At 42.4% G+C, this 22,198-nt stretch overlaps 1 protein-coding gene across 1 annotated transcript in view; it reads right to left on the reverse strand.

Moving 5' to 3' along the window:
* LOC126458375 (polypeptide N-acetylgalactosaminyltransferase 1-like) overlaps nt 1-22,198 on the reverse strand; it is a 361,706-nt gene that overhangs the window by 32,721 nt on the left and 306,787 nt on the right. Inside the window, exon 10 of the mRNA XM_050095350.1 lies at nt 20,144-20,286. Coding sequence (XP_049951307.1) covers nt 20,144-20,286 — 143 coding nt within the window. The remainder of the gene's footprint in view (nt 1-20,143; nt 20,287-22,198) is intronic.

Here is a 22,198-nt window from a genome sequence, read left to right on the forward strand (position 1 = left end):
GGATTGACAAATAATTTTCAAGTGACAATGTTCTTTATTTTACATTGTCGGTCTCTTAAGGAGCGAAGTTGCCTATTTTCTGAAATTTCCTTCTGGCAGCACGTGGTCAGAGTTTTCTTGCTTTGTTCAAACAACTAACGAAAATGCAGCAACATGACGTCATCGGCAACTGCCTCTTTGTCAACAGGTGGACAACCTGTTATTTTCGAGGCACAAATTCAACGAGAGAGCACTATGCAGGGAAATTTAAAACTTCGGTACGGGGGGTATATGCCGAAAGACAATGCGCACACACGCACTTACCGCTACGGTCGCAGGTTCGAATCCTGCCTCGGGCATGGATGTGTGTGATGTCCTTAGGTTAGTTAGGTTTAAGTAGTTCTAAGTTCTAGGGGACTGATGACCTGAGATGTTAAGTCCCATAGTGCTCAGAGCCATTTGAACCATTTTTTTGAACCACCACACAACCAAGGATGACCAGCATCACATATTATCAGTAGTGAATATTTGTCACCAATGGGTGAGGTAGCATTAATTCTGTCCCTCTGTTGTTTGATCAAGAAGAGAGCACAATTCCACGCAGAATTTAACCAAAAACGTCCATCTAGCTATCCCAATAGTTGGAAGTGCAAGCCAGAATCTCCGTCTTGTTAGGTTCTGTAGTTCGGCCAGTGCCTAGGCAATGTTCTGCAACAGCAATTTTACTCGGCTGTTGTGTTATGCTTATGCTCAATACACCAGTTCTCCGCGGTCCTGATGGTATAACAATGTATGACACGCCACAACGCAAGGGATATGTAGACAGCTACCTAACACAAACGAAGACTGTTCTTTACAGACCCAAGAACGCCCCTAATCGTACTCGGTAGTCAAAAAACACATTTCACATCGTATTTCCACAGAGTACAAGCAATCCTGTTCATAATGCCATCCAATCACCACTGGGTGTATCACTTTGACCACGTGAGAAAGAAATGAATAAGCAATGCATACACGTGGATTCAACAATAGTGAAAAAGGTGAACATGCTGCCATCGTTGGGACTGCCCTGGTATCGTGCTAATGATTGTACATGACATCCATCACAACAGAAAACTAACAAAATGTCCCGATGGAATTATGAGATGCTGTCAAGAATAAACGTCATAGCAAGCTGTCCAAGTGGTTGTTTTTATTCCACAGCAATGCCCGAGCTCATTCCAAACAAGAAGCAGCCACACATGTTGGTTCCTTGGGTTATCAAATTTTGCTAATCCCCTTGTCCTGAAATGGTACCGATAGCTGCTTCTTCTTTCCTACGATGAAGAAACCATTGTGAAGCAGACATTTCCAGAATGACAACAAGGCAATTTCTGAGTTACCTGAACAACCAAAATGAAGACTTATACAATGAAGGCTTCCGCCATTGGGAAAAAAGTATCACATTGATGGTGAAAATGTAGAGAAAGACTAACATCACTGAGGAGATAATTAAAAATTTATGAATTCCCACCATAGAGCGAGCATAAAATAACTTGGTCTGTACCTGTGCAGATAACGCAGTAGAGTACAATGGTAATGGTGAAACCTTTGTTGTACACGACCATCGTGTGGTAAAGGAGGTGCAATTCGACAGCTGAAGCCTATGCACAAAAACATCGCACATAATTTGTATGCTACAGCTAGGGAGTCTGTAAACGATAATACAGGGTGTCTCAAAAGAAACTTCACACTTGATGTACTGAAATAAAATAGAAGTTGAAGTCTATCGACGAAATCTGTATTTATTATTGAAATATACAGTTTGGAAATTTACTTCTTAAAAATGATGTCATTTAAATACAAATCAACATGCCTATGGCGCTCATTTAAACGATGAACAAAATTTTGCATGACGGCTCGGCATGTAAACGTTGGGGTGGCAGCCACAAGAAAAAATCCATGGAGCTCAAATCTGGACTGCGTGAGGGCAATTTATGTCACCTCTCCTGGAGATCAATTTACCAGGGAAAATTTCACGAATTCGCAGTATAGGCGCATTGGACGTGTGTGCTGTGGCTTCGTCTTGCTGAAACCATGTTTTTCTATGACCAGGAATGTTTTGCAATTCAGGCACCAAAGAGTCATTATAAATGCTACATAAAATTCCAAATTCATTGCAACTGCGCGACCACTCTCGTCCTCGAAAAAGTACGAGACAATTATTCCTTGAGCCGACATCGCAGCCCATACAGTAACTTTCGGCGGAAGAAGGGTTTTCTCGAGCTTCTGTTTAGGATTCGTTGCACTCCAAGGAAGGAAGATTGGTTTGAAGTCCCGTCGACGTCGACATTGTCAGAGACAGAGCACAAGTTCGGCTTGTGTCAAGAGTGGGGAAGGAAGTCGGCCGTGCAGTTTTAAATGAACCATCCTGGCACTTGCCTGGAACGATTTACGGATATCACTTCAGGTGAAACTGAGCCTCGCCAGAAAGCGAGATGATGTTAAATGAAGGGCATTAAGCCACATCATTAACGAACTAAAGCGTATTTCTGGTGTCCGGAGGTTTTAATTCTTGCACCAATTGGATTTTGTAAGGGTGCAGTTCAAGGTCTCTCTGCAGAATTCAGTGCAGTGATGATCTATGCACTTTTAAAGAACTTAAATGCTTATGAGTGGCGAGGTAAGGATCGTCACGAACGGAGTGATGTACACACTTCTCGGATTCTCCCATTCTTGATCACCTTGGCCGCCCCAATTTCGGTTTGGCCAGCGTTGAACCGGCCTCGTCAAACGTTTTGATCCTTTTCCCGACAAGACGAACACTTGGAGCATCATTTACATTACTCAAGCCAAGTTTATTGCAAAATTTCCTGCGTGCTACAGTCGCTGAATAACCGTTCCCGAAAAGCGCTCCATATCCACTCAATTCCTAATGGCCACGCAAGCGGTGAACCTACCTCCCCCGCTCCACTGATTTGGTGTGCATGCGCAGAGAGCTCAGCAATTATAAATTTTATTTTGAGGCACCCTGTAGTGTTGTAATAGAATGAAATTATTTTCGTCTGGTCATAAAGCTGAAATACTGAACATCTTTTTCCAAAGCTGTTTCACAGAGGAAGACCGCACTGCAGTTCCTTCTCTAAATCCTCGCACGAACGAAAAAATGGCTGACATCGAAATAAGTGACCAAGGAATACAAAAGCAACTGAAATCACTCAACAGAGGAAAGTCCACTGGACCTGACGGGATACCAATTCGATTCTACACAGAGTACGCGAGAGAACTTGCCCCTCCTCTAACAGCCGTGTACCGCAAGTCTCTAGAGGAACGGAAGGTTCCAAATGATTGGAAAGGAGCACCGGTAGCTCCAGTTTTCAAGAAGGGTCGTCGAGCAGATGCGCAAAACTATAGGCCTATATCTCTGAACATCGATCTGTTGTAGAATTTTAGGACATGTTTTTTGGTCGCGTATCATGTCATTTCTGGAAACTCAAAATCCACTCTGTAGGAATCAACATGGATTCCGGAAACAGCGATCGTGAGAGACCCAACTAGCTTTATTTGTTCACGAGACCCAGAAAATATTAGATACATGCTCCCAGGTAGATGCCATTTTCCTTGACTTCCCGAAGACGTTCGATACAGTTCCGCAATGTCGCCTGATAAACAAAGTAAGAGCCTACGGAATATCAGACCAGCTGTGTGGCTGGATTGAAAAGTTTTTAGCAAAGAGCACACAGCATGTTAACACTCAATGGAGAGACGTCTACAGACGTTAAAGTAACCTCTGGTGTGCCACAGGGGAGTGTTATGGGACCATTGCTTTTCACAATATATATAAATGACCTAGTAGATAATGTCGGTAGTTCCATGCGGCTTTTCGCGGATGATGCTGTAATATACAGAGAAGTTGCAGCATTAGAAAATTGCAGCGAAATGCAGGAAGATCTGCAGTGGATAGGCACTTGGTGCAGGGAGTGGCAACTGACCCTTACCATAGACAAATGTAATGTATTGCGAATACATACAAAGAAGGATCCATTATTGTATGATTATATGATAGCGGAACAAACACTGGTAGCAGTTATTTCTGTAAAATATCTGGGAGTATGCGTACGGAACGATTTGAAGTGGAATGATCATATATAATTAATTGTTGGTAAGGCGGGTGCCAGGTTGAGATTCACTGGGAGAGTTCTTAGAAAATGTAGTCCATCAACGAAGGAGGTGGCTTACAAAACACCTATTCGACCTATACTTGAGTATTGCTCATCAGTGTGGGATCCGTACCAGGTCGGGTTGGCAGAGGAGATAGAGAAGATCCAAAGAAGAGCGGCGCGTTTCGTCACAGGGTTATTTGGTGGGCGTGACAGCGTTGCGGAGATGTTTAGCAAACTCAAGTGGCAGACTCTGCAAGAGAGGCGCTCTGCATCGCGGTGTAGCTTGCTGTCCAGGTTTCGAGAGGGTGCGTTTCTGGATGAGATATCGAATATATTGCTTCCCTCTACTTCTACCTCCCGAGGAGATCACGAATGTAAAATTAGAGAGATTCGAGCGCGCACGGAGACTTTCCGGCATTTTTTCTTCCCGCGAACCATACGCGACTAGAACAGGAAAGGGAGGTGGTGACAGTGACACGTAAAGTGCCCTCCGCCACACACCGTTGGGTGGCTTACGGAGTGTAAATTTAGATGTAGAGATCACGAACTGTGGGTTCTTTGAGTGCTCAGTGAGGTAGCATATCATATTAGAACACGTGAAACATTACTTCACCTTATTATATAAATAAATAAATGATTTATTTTGACGCAGTTCTTTGCCACAGGATTGCTTAATAGTTTGCAACTGTCATTGATTATGAAAGCATGACTTGATCAAAGATTAACAAAATGTTCTCTTGAAGTACAAAGTTCTACATTAACACAACTACATGCTTCACTGAGGCTTCGACAAACACTGTTCTCCTAGAATTCACTGGTTCCCAACTTGGGGATAATTACCCCCTGAGGGCAAAATGAAATTTTTAGGGGATAAAAACGAAAAGGTGTGACTGGATTCAGGTCACTACTCTGAATTATTTTTGAGAGATTATTGTTGTTATTACAGTTTCACAGGACTCGCAACACTGATTGCCTAAGTTAACAATGATTACATATTTCTTCAAAAAGTAGCATTAACGTGTTATACAATGTGGGGCAGGTTAAAGCTTGTGAAGCTAATGTTCCTCAAATAGTCCACCACTACTCACATATTCTGTACTTTTTTGTACTATGCACCTATGACAGTACAACTGAGGTACTTACACTTAAATCTCTCATGAAAATGCCTTCTCTGAATTGTAGGTAGTTCCCACAGAGGACCAGAAATTGCTTCATTATCCACTTCGCAACAGATAAACGAACTGATTACAGCACAACGTAACAGTAAAATTGTGATGGATACTACACTGATGTAGGTCATAGGCAGTATTATTATTATTATTACTATTATTATTATTATTATTATTATTATTATTAGTTCTTTCCTTTCTCAGACGTTAAGTCTGGTTAAAAATGGAAAGTGACGCGGACCTTGATCAAGCGTGACTTCCTTTTAACAGTAAGGTATATGTTACATTGCATTTAGGAACTTTCGGGTAATTGAACATACATCAATAATAACAGATTTCTGTAGTTGTATATATACGTTTGGATGTAGCTGTATTGCGTTGATGTACTGGTGGATATTGTGAGGTGTGACTCCTGTAGTTGATAGTATAATTGGTGTAATTGGTATAATGTCAACTTTATCCTGATGCCACATGTCCTTGACTTCCTCAGCCAGTTCGAAGTATTTTTCAATTTTTTCTCCTGTTTTCTTCTGTGTATTTGTTGTATTGGGTATTGATATTTCGATTAGTTGTGTTAATTTTTTCTTTTTATTGGTGAGTATGATGTCAGGTTTGTTATGTGGTGTTGTTTTATCTGTTATAATGATTCTGTTCCAGTATAATTTGTATTCATCATTCTCCAGTACATTTTGTGGTGCATACTTGTATGTGGGAACGTGTTGTTCTATTAGTTTATGTTGTATGGCAAGTTGTTAATCTATTATTTTTGCTACATTGTCATGTCTTCTGGTGTATTCTGTATTTGCTAGTATACTACATCCGCTTGTGATATGATCTACTGTTTCTATTTGTTGTTTGCAAAGTCTGCATTTATATATCTGGTGTTTATTGTTTGATCCTGTATTGCAATCATGAATCCTTCCGTCTCACTGTTTATATTGTCTTTTCTTAGCCATGTGTTGGATGCGTCTTGATCGATGTGGGGTGTGTTAGATGATACAGGTGCTTGCCATGTAGTGTTTTCTTTTTCCAATTTACTTTCTTTGTATCTGTTGATGTTATGTGATCTAAAGGGTTGTAGAAGTGGTTATGAAATTGCAATGGTGTAGCCGATGTATTTATATGAGTGATTGCTTTGTGTATTTTGCTAGTTTCTGCTCGTTCTATAAAGAATTTTCTTAAATTGTCTACCTGTCCATAATGTAGGTTTTTTATGTCGATAAATCCCCTTCCTCCTTCCTTTCTGCTTAATGTGAATCTTTCTGTTGCTGAATGTATGTGATGTATTCTATATTTGTGGCATTGTGATCGTGTAAGTGTATTGAGTGCTTCTAGTTCTGTGTTACTCCATTTCACTACTCCAAATGAATAGGTCAATATTGGTATAGCATAAGTATTTATAGCTTTTGTCTTGCTTCTTGCTGTCAATTCTGTTTTCAGTATTTTTGTTAGTCTTTGTCTATATTTTCTTTTAGTTCTTCTTTAATATTTGTAGTATCTATTCCAATTTTTTGCCTGTATCCTAGATGTTTATAGGCACCTGTTTTTTCCATCGCTTCTGTGCAGTCGCTGTGGTTATCCAATAAGTAATCTTCTTGTTTAGTGTGTTTTCCCTTGACTATGCTATTTTTCTTAAATTTGTCTGTTCCGAAAGCCATATTTGTATCATTGCTGAATACTTCTGTTATCTTTAGTAATTGATCGAGTTGTTGATTTGTTGCTGCCAGTAGTTTTAGATCATCCATGTATAGCAAATGTGTGATTTTGTGTTGGTATGTTCCAGTAATATTATATCCATAATTTGTATTATTTAGCATGTTGGATGGTGGGTTCAGAGCAAGGTAGAACCAGAAAGGACTTAATGAGTCTCCTTGGTATATTCCACGCTTAATCTGTATTGGCTGTGATGTGATATTATTTGAATTTGTTTGGATATTAAGTGTGGTTTTCCAATTTTTCATTACTATGTTTAGGAACTGTATCAATTTAGGATTTACGTTGTATATTTCCAATATCTGTAGTAACCATGAGTGGGGTACACTATCAAAAGCTCTTTGGTAATCAATGTATGCATAGTGTAGCGACCTTTGTTTAGTTTTAGCTTGATATGTCACCTCGGCATCTATTATCAGTTGCTCTTTACATCCTCGTGCTCCTTTGCAGCAGCCTTTTTGTTCTTAATTTATAATTTTGTTCTGTGGTGTATGTGTCATTAATTTCTGTGTAATGACTGAAGTTAATATTTTTTATTTTGTTGGTAGGCATGTTACGGGGCGATATTTTGCTGGGTTTGCTGTGTCTGCTTGATCTTTAGGTTTCAGATAAGTTATTATTATTATTATTATTATTATTGTTATTATTATTATTTGCAATAGTCAGATACAAAGCACTGGTAGCCTGAATTCTTCCAGTTTTTGTCATTTCAGAAGCAAATAGTCTAGCAATCGAGTGGTTTGCAAATAATAAGTGCGGTTGATTTTAAAGGTGGGTGCTGGCTATGGATAAAACAAGTGTCTCTAGGAATAGGAGTGATGCAGAGGAAGTATGTTTTGTAACAAGTGTGTCACTCGCGATATGTTGAGAACTGCTGCACCAGTCTTAAAAAAAAATGGTTGTTAGAAATAAGCGGCGCCAAATTACCTCATTGACTTATTAGGTCATGGTATAAAAAAGAAACATCTAGTATATCAAAACATCTGCAAAAATTAAAGTATCATTTATCTTTTGTCATTTTAATAATAAAAGTGTTAAAAAAATTTTTTTCATCCTAAAGTTTGTTGAGGCGCTGAAGTTTATGACAGTGTATGAGGGGAGGGATGGAGGGTTCTAGCTAATATCTGATTACACTCAGGGGTAGTGGTCTCAGAAAGGTTAGAAAGCATCAGACGTACATGATGCTGACTGCTGAAACTGAGGTCGCAAACTGGGCGAGCTCTTGCATGCTCGACACTGCATTAATCTCAGCTCGAGAGCACTGCTTTTCACGACCGCCTCCCCTACGTCGTTGCGGATTGCAGCGAGCTCTCGCTAATGTCTGTGACATCGATTCACGATGCAGACTTTGCGTAGCCCCTATCTCTGGACGATATCACAAATAGACTATCGTAACAATGCAAAAACGCTGTAACAAACATGTATGAAATGTCTGCGTGCAGAATTGTGGTTGGAGGGGGGAGGGTGTCTATATGCTCGATTCCTATTAAATAATAACTATTTTTAGCTAGGAACATGGGGTGAAACATTTTTGGTTTAGCCAGGACCAGCGGCCTTTTGTATAGCCATTCGAGTACGTTTCTTACCATTCGTTCGGTATCGTACTTTTATTTCTTGTTATTTTGTGCACTGTATTAAATATTTATGGTTTTTTCATATGTTTGCATATACGGTTTCATGCGTATATGAATGAATTGTTAGTAACTATAAAACAAATAAATTAAGAAACAAAAATCAAATAGAATTTAAAAATAAAAAATAAATAACAAAATAAAAATTAAGAAATACGATAAAATTAAAAAATAAAACAAAAACCTCCTGCTGGCACGTCACCTTGAGGTTGTGATGAATCTTGTGAGCTCTGAGGACACGTTAGGTTATACTGGACCGGTTCGATAATAGCAGGCAGGTAAAGGTAGAGGAGTCCAACTCAAGCAACATGGTTCGAAAAACAATAACAAAAACCTATACCAGATCAGTCGTCACCCATGTCAACAAAAACCTATATCGGTTGCCAAACTATAGCGATCTAATGGCAAAATCGTGGAAGAGTGAAAGCTGGGAACCAGAATGAAAAATTTACTGTCATAGCACGAAAAATGCGAATACTTCTTGGACAGAGTTAGGGATGTGAAACAAGGGATCTACCATTTCCACTTATCTGGCAGCTTCAAAGACATTAAAATTAATACATTTTTCCACGTTCGCGCTTTTTAACGAAGTAAACCTACTTCCCCCAGCGATACAACTTTACGTTGTTGGGCGTTCGATATTGCAAAAGCGATAGGCGCTAAAGAATTTACAGCTTCTCAAAGTTCGAGTAGTCGCTTCAAAAGATCACATAAAATTTTGTCAAGAAAAATAACAAAATTTGTATCGAGAAACAGGTCGGAAGATGAAGTCATTCAAGCTGAATTCATAAAAGCCTTTATTACGAATGCAAAGCGAAGACCGTTAGTTTTAGTAAATCATACTTTAATAACGCAGATCAGTCCGGTTTTCAAAAAGAAATGCGTACTAAAAGAAGACTTATTGAAAGGGAAAAACATACACAGGCGACTGCGCAGTCCTAGACTGCACTCACACATTCGTACATTATAATGCTCATAATTAGTCTACATTGTTCATTCCTGCCTAAACTGTATGTAGAATCAGTCGGACGTTTTGGACCATGTGTCAAAAGAACAACGTCCTACGCAGACAATCTTGAGGTAGACGCATCGAAATCGGGGAAAGAATGGGAAATGAAAGCGTTACAGTTTTCATGCATCCTGTTTTTCATCTGCGGCAACAAATCTCTTCTCCTTCTAGATTCGTAGTCAGGTCATAAAAGTTCTGATTCATTAAAAGCTGTATTTCAAGCTCACCCTGAAAAAGAAGTAGAGATACTTCAGATTCCACATGGCACGACGAACGTAATTCAACCGTTAGAGAATTTTTTCGTCAATGGAAAGCATTTTACAAAAAACTAACAGAGGAAGAACTAACAGAGGAAGAACTAACAGAGGAAGAACTAACAGAGGAAGAACTAACAGAGAAAATCATGTAAGTACGGTGATTGAATGTCAACAAACCACAACACTGGTTGTACCTACTGTTAATCCCACATAAAATTATTCTCATTACGTTGTGTTACGTTTTTTAGATGCTTGAAAATGGGTTAATGCCGAAACTGCAATTGTAAAATAAAGTTCTGACAGCAGCTGAAAGATAGAAGACATCATTTAAAACGTTTATAGAAGCTATGGACCCTCACTGGAAGAAAGTAGTGATGAAAACTGATTCATGAACACGCACGTGAACCCTGAACAGTATAGTAGGTACATAATGGAAAGAAGACTACTGTACGCAAACCGGAATATTTCTTGTTGACCGTCCTCTGTTTTTGATTGATGCTAACTTAATTGACTCTTTTGAAACGTTGCGAAATGATGTTGCGATGTGCGAGTCAATTGAGGAAAAAATTTTGTAACAAGTGTGGTTAAACATGAACGTCTATATAATCCACTTCCGCGAGTCCTTGTTACGTCCGCGTCTTAGTTATAACATAGCTGCTGTTTTGTACGAGGCGAGTACATCCGTGGGTTGCCAATACTGATGGAGAAACAAGTAAACCTTCCCCCCCTCCCCTCTCGCGGCCACCCCATACCCGGGGCAAGGTAGTCCGCGGCTCCTCTCCCCCCTTTCCCGCCTTTACCGTAACTCTCAAGGAACGGGAAAAATACAGGGTGTTACAAAAAGGTACGGCCAAACTTTCAGGAAACATTCCTCACACACAAATAAAGCAAAGATGTTATGTGGACATGTGACCAGAAACGCTTAATTTCCATGTTAGAGCTGATTTTAGTTTCGTCCACCTACGCTCAATGGAGCACGTTATCATGATTCCATATGGGAAACTCTACCTGTGCTGCTAGAACATGTGCCTTTACAAGTACGACACAACATGTGGTTCATGCTCGATCTAGCTCCTGCACATTTCAGTCGAAGTGTTCGTACGCTTCTCAACAACAGATTCGGTGAACGATGGATTGGTAGGGGCGGACCAATTCCATGGCCTTCACGCTCTCCTGACCTCAACCCTCTTGACTTTCATTTATGGGGGCATTTTAAAGCTCTTGTCTACGCAACCCCGGTACCAAATGTAGATACTCTTCGTGCTCGTATTGTGGACGGCTGTGATACAATACGCCATTCTCCAGGGCTGCATCAGCGCATCAGGGATTCCATGCGACGGAGGGTGGATGCATGTTTCCTCGCTAACGGAGGACATTTTGAATATTTCCTGTAACAAAGAGTTTGAAGTCACGCTGGTACGTTCTGTTGCTGTGTGTTTCCATTCCATGATTAATGTGATTTGAAGAGAAGTAATAAAATGAGCTCTAACAGGGAAGGTAAGCGTTTCCGGACACATGTCCACATAACATATTTCGTTTCTTTGTGTGTGAGGAATGTTTCCTGAAAGTCTGCCCGTACCTTTTTGTAACATCCTGTATAGTGTAGGCAATTGTTTACCTTTCAAGAAAATGATTTAAGTCGGTATCGGGCAGTCTGTCAACAGGGTCGGAACTGGAACTTTTTATGGCTACTTAGCAGTCGCCATTCGTCTTCCGAAACATTAAAAATACTTCATACCAACATGTTAAGCACACACCACCCGACAACTATCATATCGACGCACTTGATCAGGGAATTTGATTGACAGTACTTCACAGGATTAAATCGTTAGGGAATTCAATATTCCGAGAACTACAGTGTCAAGAGTGTGCGGAGAATACCAAATTTTAGGCATTATCTCTCACCACAGACAACCCAGTGGCCGAAGCCAGGCGACGTTTGCTTAGCGGTGTCAGTGCTAACAAACAAGCAACACGGTGTGAAATAACCACAGAAATCGATGTGGGACGTACGACGAACGTATCCGTTAGGACAGTGAGACGAAATCTGGCGTTAATGGGCTATGGCAGAAGACGACCGACGCGAGAGCCTTTGCTATCAACACGACATCGCCTGCAGCTCCTCTCAAGGGCTCGTAACCATAGCTGTTGGAGTCAACACATTGTGGCCTGGTCAGATGTGTCCCGATTTCAGTTGGTAAGAGCTGATGGTAGGGTGGTGCAGGCTCCCCACGAAGCCATGGATGCAAGTTGTCAACAAGGCATTGTGCAAGCTGGTGGTCGCTCCATAATGGTGTGGACCGTGTTAACATGGAATGGACAGGGTCCTCTGATGGAAATGGTTATGTTCGGCAGCTTGGAGACCATTTTGAGCCGCCGGCCGCTGTGGCCGACCGGTTCTAGGCGCTTCAGTCCGGAACCACGCAGCTGCTACGGTCGCAGGTTCGAATCCTGCCTCGGGCTTGGATGTGTGTGATGTTCTTAGGTTAGTTAGGTTTAACTAGTTCTAAGTTCTAGGGGACTGATGACCTCAAATGTTGAGTCCCATAGTCCTTAGAGCCATTTGAACCATTTTGAACCATTTTCAGCCATTCACGGACTTCATGGTCCGAAACAACGACGGAATTTTTCTGGATGACAATGCGCCATGTCACGTGACACAGGTGTTCTCGATTGGTCTGAAAACATTCTGGACGTCCTGCACCGGCAACACATTCGCAGTTACGGACTTCTATGAAGCGGGGACTTCCAACAACTTGCCGAGTCCATGTCACGCCGAGTGGCTGCACTACATGCACGAAAGTAGATCTGACACGTTATTTACGAGGTATTCCATGACTTTTGTCACGTCAGTGTGTAACAGTGACGGCTGCGCAACACACGGGAGAAACATACGGAAGTAAGGGAGCAGGAGGATTAAAAAGAAATTGATACAATAAGGCAGATTACGGGAGAAATGCGGGAGAGTTGCTCGTCCTAGCTCTAAGTGCGCAGGACGGCTGGCGACTCTCTACTGAGGCGGCATTATGGAGGAGTAACTGCAAAAAATTATTACCTGAAAACAAAAACTATGAGGTACAGAAAATTTAGAATTTAAACTGAGCTGCTTTTTCGTGAAACTCGATCCAAGAAGGCGAAGATGGCCAAAAATATCCGTAAAATTTTAAAACACGGTTTTTCTGAAATGCTTAAAAAATTGTAGTTCCGATCGAAAAACGTTAAAGGAGAAATTGTAGGACTTAAAAAAGATCTATCGTTTACTATTTTAAAAGTATCGGTTGCTTTCTGACGTCTCGAGGTGCACTGAAAAAACTGTTAAAAATCGGGTTCTCTGTAACTCGTTAACATTCACGTTCACATACTTGCTAGATACTGTACTCATAGCCCGCCGTAAGTTAAAAAAGGAATTTTTTGAAAAATTAAAAAATGTTACTGTTCGAGATATATAAATTTTTTAAAGGCGCTCCCGACAATTCGCCAGATTTTCTCAGCAGATGCTCCTACAGTAACGTTTTTAGCCTTATTTTCCTCGTAAAGAGTTGTACTGTGATTCTATTACATAATTTTTACGATTTTATTAACTGTAAGGATCAAAAGATTACTTCAAAACCCTTGGACTTTCGTTGCGTGTGTTCTTTTTAGCTATCTGAATTTATACGTATCTTATACACAGTTGTATTGTTAAAAAACTTGTGTAAATAAAAAAAATCTTTCAACTTATTCTGATATGTAGCATTTACTTAATTTTACACCAAAAATACACTCCTGGAAATGGAAAAAAGAACACATTGACACGGGTGTGTCAGACCCACCATACTTGTTCCGGACACTGCGAGAGGGCTGTACAAGCAATGATCACACGCACGGCACAGCGGACACACCAGGAACCGCGGTGTTGGCCGTCGAATGGCGCTAGCTGCGCAGCATTTGTGCACCGCCGCCGTCAGTGTCAGCCAGTTTGCCGTGGCATACGGAGCTCCATCGCAGTCTTTAACACTGGTAGCATGCCGCGACAGCGTGGACGTGAACCGTATGTGCAGTTGACGGACTTTGAGCGAGGGCGTATAGTGGGCATGCGGGAGGCCGGGTGAACGTACCGCCGAATTGCTCAACACGTGGGGCGTGAGGTCTCCACAGTACATCGATGTTGTCGCCAGTGGTCGGCGGAAGGTGCACGTGCCCGTCGACCTGGGACCGGACCGCAGCGACGCACGGATGCACGCCAAGACCGTAGGATCCTACGCAGTGCCTTAGGGGACCGCACCGCCACTTCCCAGCAAATTAGGGACACTGTTGCTCCTGGGGTATCGGCGAGGACCATTCGCAACCGTCTCCATGAAGCTGGGCTACGGTCCCGCACACCGTTAGGCCGTCGTCCGCTCACGCCTCAACATCGTGCAGCCGGCCTCCAGCGGTGTCGCGACAGGCGTGAATGGAGGGACGAATGGAGACGTGTCGTCTTCAGCGATGAGAGTCGCTTCTGCCTTGGTGCCAATGATGGTCGTATGCGTGTTTGGCGCCGTGCAGGTGAGCGCCACAATCAGGACCGCATACGACCGAGGCACACAGGGCCAACACCCGGCATCATGGTGTGGGGAGCGATCTCCTACACTGGCCGTACACCACTGGTGATCGTCGAGGGGACACTGAATAGTGCACGGTACATCCAAACTGTCATCGAACCCATCGTTCTACCATTCCTAGACCGGCAAGGGAACTTGCTGTTCCAACAGGACAATGCACGTCCGCATGTATCCCGTGCCACCCAACGTGCTCTAGAAGTTGTAAGTTAACTACCCTGGCCAGCAAGATCTCCGGATCTGTCCCCCATTGAGCATGTTTGGGACTGGATGAAGCGTCGTCTCACGCGGTCTGCACGTCCAGCACGAACGCTGGTCCAACTGAGGCGCCAGGTGGAAATGGCATGGCAAGCCGTTCCACAGGACTACATCCAGCATCTCTACGATCGTCTCCATGGGAGAATAGCAGCCTGCATTGCTGCGAAAGGTGGATATACACTGTACTAGTGCCGACATTGTGCATGCTCTGTTGCCTGTGTCTATGTGCCTGTGGTTCTGTCAGTGTGATCATGTGATGTATCTGACCCCAGGAATGTGTCAATAAAGTTTCCCCTTTCTGGGACAATGAATTCACGGTGTTCTTTTTTCAATTTCCAGGAGTGTAATTAGGTAGAACAGTAATGAAGTAAGGGTTAAAGAAATCTGGAACAAATATAACGTATTTATCATTAATTAAACAAAACATTTAAGGTGTTTCATTAAAGATTCTGTTGTAATAATGCAAAATTATTAAAATGACGATAAATATAAACAAATCGTAAATTAAATAATACATCCGGGGCTATTTTGTTTGTAAGGCGAAAATAACCGTAACATTAGTAGTTATTCCGTCAAGCTACCCCAGACTAAGAACAAATGGAGTCTTTTACGCGGTCCAGAAGCCGAGATATCAAAAATCACCCGAGCGCGCGCATGCTCCCCCGACTTCCTCGCCCGCTCCAGCTGACACACTCCGCGCTTTCACACTTCACTTTATTACTCTATTACCACTACTAAAAATGAATGAAGCATGCCTAGTATTGTTTTCTTGAAAATATAAGTGTTCAATATTAATTTCCATCAAGCATATCGTTGTAAAATATTGCGACCACTAGATTTTTAAAAATATACCTCGGTTCCACAAGGTAATAGATTTTTTTTAAATTCTTAAAAATGTCAGTAGTTTCTTTCCTTAAAAATGACTTTCATAAAATAAAACTGAGAAAGTTAAAAAGATACGCTCAATGAAAGTTCAAGTTGTGCGAAGTCAATTTTTTATCCTTACAATTAATAAAATCGTAAAAATTATTTAATAGCATGGTAACACAACTATTTTCGAAGAAAATAAGCCTAAAACCGTTACTGTACGGGCATGCCCTGAGAAGTTCTAGCCAGTTTACCGAGAGCGCCTTTTTTCCAAAAATCAATGTATTTAGAACAATAACTTTTTTAATTTTTCAAAACGCGCTATAGCGATCTATCTCAGTAAATAGCAAGTATGGGAACGTGATGGTTAACGAGTTTTGGAGAACCAGATTATTAAGGGTTTTCTCAATATATCTCGAAGCATAAGAAAGCAATCGATACTTACAAAAAAGCGACCGATAGATCTTTTTCAACCCTACAACTTTCTCCTTTAACTTTTCTCGATCGGAGGTATAATTTTTTAATTATTTCAGAAAAACCGTGTTCCGCAACTCTGCGGATTTTGTGGCCATGTTCGCCAGCTAGAAACGAGTTTGATGAAAAAGAAACACTATTTAATATTTAATTTCCTATACCTCACAGGTTTTGTTTTCAGGTAATAATTTTTGCAAACTTAACATTAGGCTGTCACAGAATGCTTGGACTACCGGTGCCATGTTATTCTGCGCGAGCCTTACACGGCCTATTGGCTGTGTAACGGCAGGCGACAGACGCTACCGACAACCCGGCTAGGGAAAGTCAGCATACATCTTCTTTCGTATTACGAGACCCTCCCAAGGTAGTAAACTTCCGTAAAAGTTTCTCAGTCTAGCCATGAGTCCATAGAAAGTGGTTTGGGTGGCTTACAGTGTGACTGTTCCTTCCCACTTAAGACTGCAAAAGTTAACTCCTTCCTGAATCAGCTTAGTGAATCGACACTGGAAACTCCCCCTACCTATTCTGTGCAGTTTTCTCGGCCATGTAGTTCCTTGACGCAATTCTTGTAGCGCTACTGGATTCGTTTGCGTTTGGACATGCAAACTGTCTACCTGTATGACTGCAAGTGGACATGTGCGTAGCTAATACACAAGGTGGGGCAAATAAAAATGGTCCGGAGAACAGAGTTCCATGGTACAAAGAAACACAGCAGAGGACAGGAAATACTGTACTAACCTGGCTATAGCAGATATTTAAAGTGACTACTACTCATCTCTTGGCACGTCTGGGCCCTGGTCAGCAAGTTGCCGAACGCAGATCGAAACTGGACTACTGGAATTGCTGCAGTCTCATCCGAAATGCCCAGCTGCAGTTCTTTTAAGACTGCGAGGGCTGTTACGATACACTTTAGACTTGAGGGATACACATACACAAAGTAACTGCACACTGACAGATCAGGTAACCTGGGTGGCCAGCTATGGCAGCGACCAAACTGACTTCTGCTAACAAAACTGTCAGGAGTGAAGATTGTGTAAATGTACTTCAATGTTACTCCATCCTGTTGGAAGTAACTGTAGGTTTTTTTCCTCCTCCGTTAATGCTGCCACAAAAGATATCCACTCGTCCGTGCCACTTTTCTTTGCCTTACACTGTACATTATTATAAAGTTCGAGATGTCATGACGATGCATTTATTGACTAACATCAGAAAACAGTTAATTACACCGTTAGGCCATACAGGGCCGCACACGAAATGTGTCACTAATTATTTCGTACATAGTGCATCAGTAGCAAGAGATATCCCGTTGATGATCTTGGCAGCAGAGCTTGGAGAAACAGAAGAGTAAGGAAATGACGTTTAATTCACGATACCGTCGCTAGGAGACTAGTGTTTACAACATGGCCGACAATGGACAACTAAGAACGCAGCACCGATCGGCAGTTGCCTTACTTTTTCACGTAACGAAAGGACCTGCTGCGACGCAGAGACGGTTGGTGATAAACATCTTAGTAAATTAGCTTACTACGCCTATTTTCACTCATTGCTTTCATATGGCATCATATTTCGGGGTAATTCATCACTGAGGAATAAGTATTTACTGCACAAAAGCGTGTAATCAGAATAATAGCTGGAGTCCACCCAAGATCATCCTGCAGACATTTATTTAAGGATCTAGGGATATTCACAGTAGCTTCTCAGTATATATACTCTCTTATGAAATTTGTTATTAACAACCAAACCCAATTCAAAAGTAATAGCAGTGTGCATAACTACAATACTAGGAGAAAGGACGATCTTGACTATTCAAGATTAAATCTAACTTTGGCACAGGAAGGGGTGAATTATACTGGCACTAAAGTCTTTGGTCACTTACCAAATAGTATCAAAAGTCTGACAGATAACCAACAAGTATTTAAGAAGAAATTAAAAGAATTTCTGAATGACAACTCCTTCTACTCCATAGAGGAATTTTTAGATATAAATTAAGAAAAAAAAGAAAAAAAAAACAAAACAAAAATATTAAAAAAATAAAAATAAAAAATAAAGAAAAACAAAAAACACAAAAAAATAAAGTTGTTATATTAACTTAAGTATGTTGTTAAATTAACCTAATTATGTCATGTATTGGAAAATTCGACTCGTTCCACATCATTACGAAATATCGTATTCATGATCCATGGAACTAGTATTAATCTAATGTAATCTAGTTTAACACACCAAGGGCCCCTTGCAAGAGAAACATTCACCGTCTGATAAATTTGTTCGGGAAGGATCAATATTGGAAGCTAAGCGATCTCGGCCGAAGTCAGTCTGTTCACCGGAGAATGTTCCAATTCCCACACATATTTAGCAATTGCGAAGCATTTCCGGGTTCGCTAGTATTTAATAAATTGTCTTAGCTTCGCGCCTAAATGTTGGTGGGGCCCCAACAATCAGTATCTCAAGAGTAGGGTTCTCTCTCCCGTTTCTCACGCCATTGGCATATTTCGGTGCCGCTAGTGTCTCTGCCTGCGTTCCCAGTGCGGAATCGTCTTCCTGCTCGCAGCTATAGAACTCTACGAGGTACGTTTGAAAAGTCCGTGCAAAGTCCGAGAGATGGCACCACCGGCACGTATCGAGGTTATGTTGAGGTAGTAGCACCTTTGGAAAGAACGCACTCCAATTTTCAGCCATATTGGTCTAATTATTTGTGTTTGGCATTCTTGTGAATCAAGGAAGTCGAGTGACTGTCAAAAAATGGACGAAAAAGAATTTCGTGTGGTGATTAAACATTACTTTATGAAAGGAATAACTCCTCAGGAGACTAAATAGAAGCTTGATAAACATTACGGTGGCTCTGCGCCTTCGATTAGAACAGTTTGTAAGTGGTTTCAAAATTTTCAGAGTGGCTATATGGGCACAAGTAACGCTGAACGTTCTGGGCGCCCTGTGTTGGTTACCACTCCAGAAATCATTTATAAAATCCATGATATGGTGATGGATGACAGAAGAGTTGAGGTGCGTGAGCTTGCTAGTGCTGTGGGTATCTCGAATGAACGGGTACATAATATTTTGCATAAACAATTGGACATGAGAAAGCTATCCGCAAGACAGGTTCCGCGACTGCTCACGCTTGACCAAAAACGGAATCATGAGATGCGTTGCGAGGATGGTTTGCAGCTGTTCAGGATGAATCCGCAGGATTTTAAGCGTCGTTTCCTCACTGTCGATGAAACATGGATAGGGTTACCAAGGGAGAATCTGCACCAAAAAAGGCGAAGACCATTCCTTCGGCCGGAAAGGTTATGGCGACTGTGTTTTGGGATCCCCAAGGGATAATCCTCATCGACTATCTGGAAAAGGGTAAAACTATTACAGGTGCATATTATTCATCGTTATTGGACCGTTTTAAAACCGAGCTGCAAGAGAAACGCCGGCGACTGGACAGCAAAAAAGTCCTTTTCCATTACGACATTGCACCAGCACACACCTCAGCAGTTGTGGTCGCAAAATTAATGGAAATAGGATTCCAATTCGTTTCACGTCCCCCCTATTCTCCAGACTTGGCTCCCTCGGACTACTATTTGTTCCCCAATTTGAAGAAATAGCTGGCGGGACAAAGATTTTATCCAAACGAGGTGGTGATTGCAGCAACTAATAGCTATTGACTTGGACAATTCCTATTATTCGGAAGGGATGAACAAATTAGAACAGCGTTGGACGAAGTGTATAAGTCTAAAAGGAGACTATGTCGAAGAATAAAAAAGATTTACCCCAAACACGTAAGTAGTTTTTATTTTTGCACGGACTTTACAAACGCCCCTCGTACGTTGCTACCCAGGAAAGCTGGTTATGCTTGTTAACTGCAGTGTCACAAAACACATTAATGTTACCAAATAAAATGTGGTCCAACACGAGAGGAACGTCACGCAATTTATAACGGGACTCGACTCAGATGCAGCAGAACAGCTGTGCGATCTCGTGCCTAAAGCATACCGCAGGCGACCTGTACCTTCACCGAGACTATGCACCATCCACCGCTCTCTAACTCTGACGCAACGATTCGAGGTGTCTGCACTTACCTTGCCGAAGAAGCGGTCCTCGGTGGGGAAAAAGTGCGAGGGCCAGACTGTGTCCAGGTACCAGCGGAAGCTGCGGCACTGCAGCCGGTTCCTCAGCTCCAGCCGGCGGCGGACTGTCTGGCGGTCGCGAACTGCGGCCGCCTCTGCAAATACCAGCAAGTAGCGTGACAACACTGATGGCTCTCAGTCAAAGCAGCCTACGTGCTGCAGCAATCAGTTATCTGTGTATGCGACCAAGGAGCTCAACGGGGATCATTTGTACACGGCGCCGTAGTTTGGTGGACTCTTACTTACAAGGGAAACTCCCCACCGCACACCCCTCTGATTTAGTGGTAAGATGGCCCAGTGGATAACCCGTCAAAAACTGAACACATATCAAGCTTGAAAACAGGAAGAAGTCTACTGAACTGTCACAACAGAAACAAAACCAGTGAACGGTCCAAGATGTTCAACATCGAGCGAACTGCAAGTATCACGGGCTCGGGTTGTGTGGTCTCGATGTTAAGACTGCAAAGCGGGAGATTCGTGTTCAAATCTCCCTCGCGTAACATTTTTTCACAAAATTGTGAACTTTCCGTCCGGTCATTGAGCCCGCTCGGTTAGCCGAGCGGTCTAACGCATGGCTTAATGGAGCGGGAAGGAGCGCCTGGTCCCCGGCACGAATCCGCCGGGTGGACTTGTGTCGAGGTCCGGTGAGCCGGCCAGTCTGTGGATGGTTTTTAGGCGGTATTCCATCTGCCTCGGCGATTGCTGCGCAAACAAGTTATCCACGTACGCGTACGCCACCATTACTCTAGCACGCAAACATAGGGGTTACACTCGTCTGGTGTGAGACGTTCCCTGGAGGTCCACCGGGGGCCGAACCGCATATTAGCCCTGGGTTTGGTGTGGGGCGGCGGAGGGGTGAAGTGGACTGCGGTAGTCCGCAAGCCACCCAACGGTGTGTGGCGGAGGGCACTTTACGTGCCACTGTCATCACCTCCCTTTCCTGTTCCACTCGCATATGGTTCGTGGGAAGAACGACTGCCGGAAAGCCTCCGCGCGCGCTCGAATCTCTCTAATTTTACATTCGTGATCTCCACGGGAGGTATAAGTAGGGGGAAGCAATATATTCGATACCTCATCCAGAAACGCACCCTCTCGAAACCTGGACACCAAGCCTAACCGCGATGGAGAGCGCCTCTGTTGCAAAGTCTGCCACTTGAGTTTGCTAAACATCTCCGTAACGCTATCACGCTTACCAAATAACCCTGTGACGAAACGCGCCGCTCTTCTTTGGATCGTCTCTATCACCTCCGTCAACCCGACCTGGTACAGATGCCACACTGATGAGCAATACTCAAGTATAGGTCGAACGAATGTTTTGTAAGCCACCTCCTTTGTTGATGGACAACATTTTCTAAGTACTCTCCCAATGAATCTCAACCTGGCACCCGCCTTACCAACAATTAATTTTATATGATCATTCCACTTCAAATCGTTCCGCACGCATACTCCCAGATATTTTACAGAAGTAACTGCTACCAGTTTTTGTTCCGCTATCATATAATCATACAATAAAGGATCCTTCTTTCTATGTATTCACAATACATTACATTTCATTTGTCTACGTTAAGGGTCAGTTGCCACTCCCTGCACCAAGTGCCTATCCGCTGCAGATCTTCCTGCATTTCGCTGCAATTTTCTAATGCTGCAACTTCTCTCTATACTACAGCATCAACCGCGAAAAGCCGCATTGAACTTCCGACACTATCTACTAGGTCATTTATATATATTGTGCTGCGGCGGAGACGGAACCTCTCCGTCGTTTCCAGGTCCCCGGTTAACATATACCATACATACACCGGTCATTGAAGTGTCTGTTCTTCTTCTGCAGTCTTGGCAACTGTCATACTCTACACTGGTTATACGAGTCCTGTGTTAAGAATATGTTACCGTCCCAATTAAATGTGATGAATAGTCAGAGCAGGCGAGATGCCGCGTACACTTCACACAGAAATGAAAACATCAAACGGGTGTGAACCATGTTACAACAAAGGAATTCAAGAGACAAAG

Source organism: Schistocerca serialis, chromosome 2 (genome assembly GCF_023864345.2).
Source record: "Schistocerca serialis cubense isolate TAMUIC-IGC-003099 chromosome 2, iqSchSeri2.2, whole genome shotgun sequence".
Classification (NCBI taxonomy): Eukaryota; Metazoa; Arthropoda; class Insecta; order Orthoptera; family Acrididae; genus Schistocerca; species Schistocerca serialis.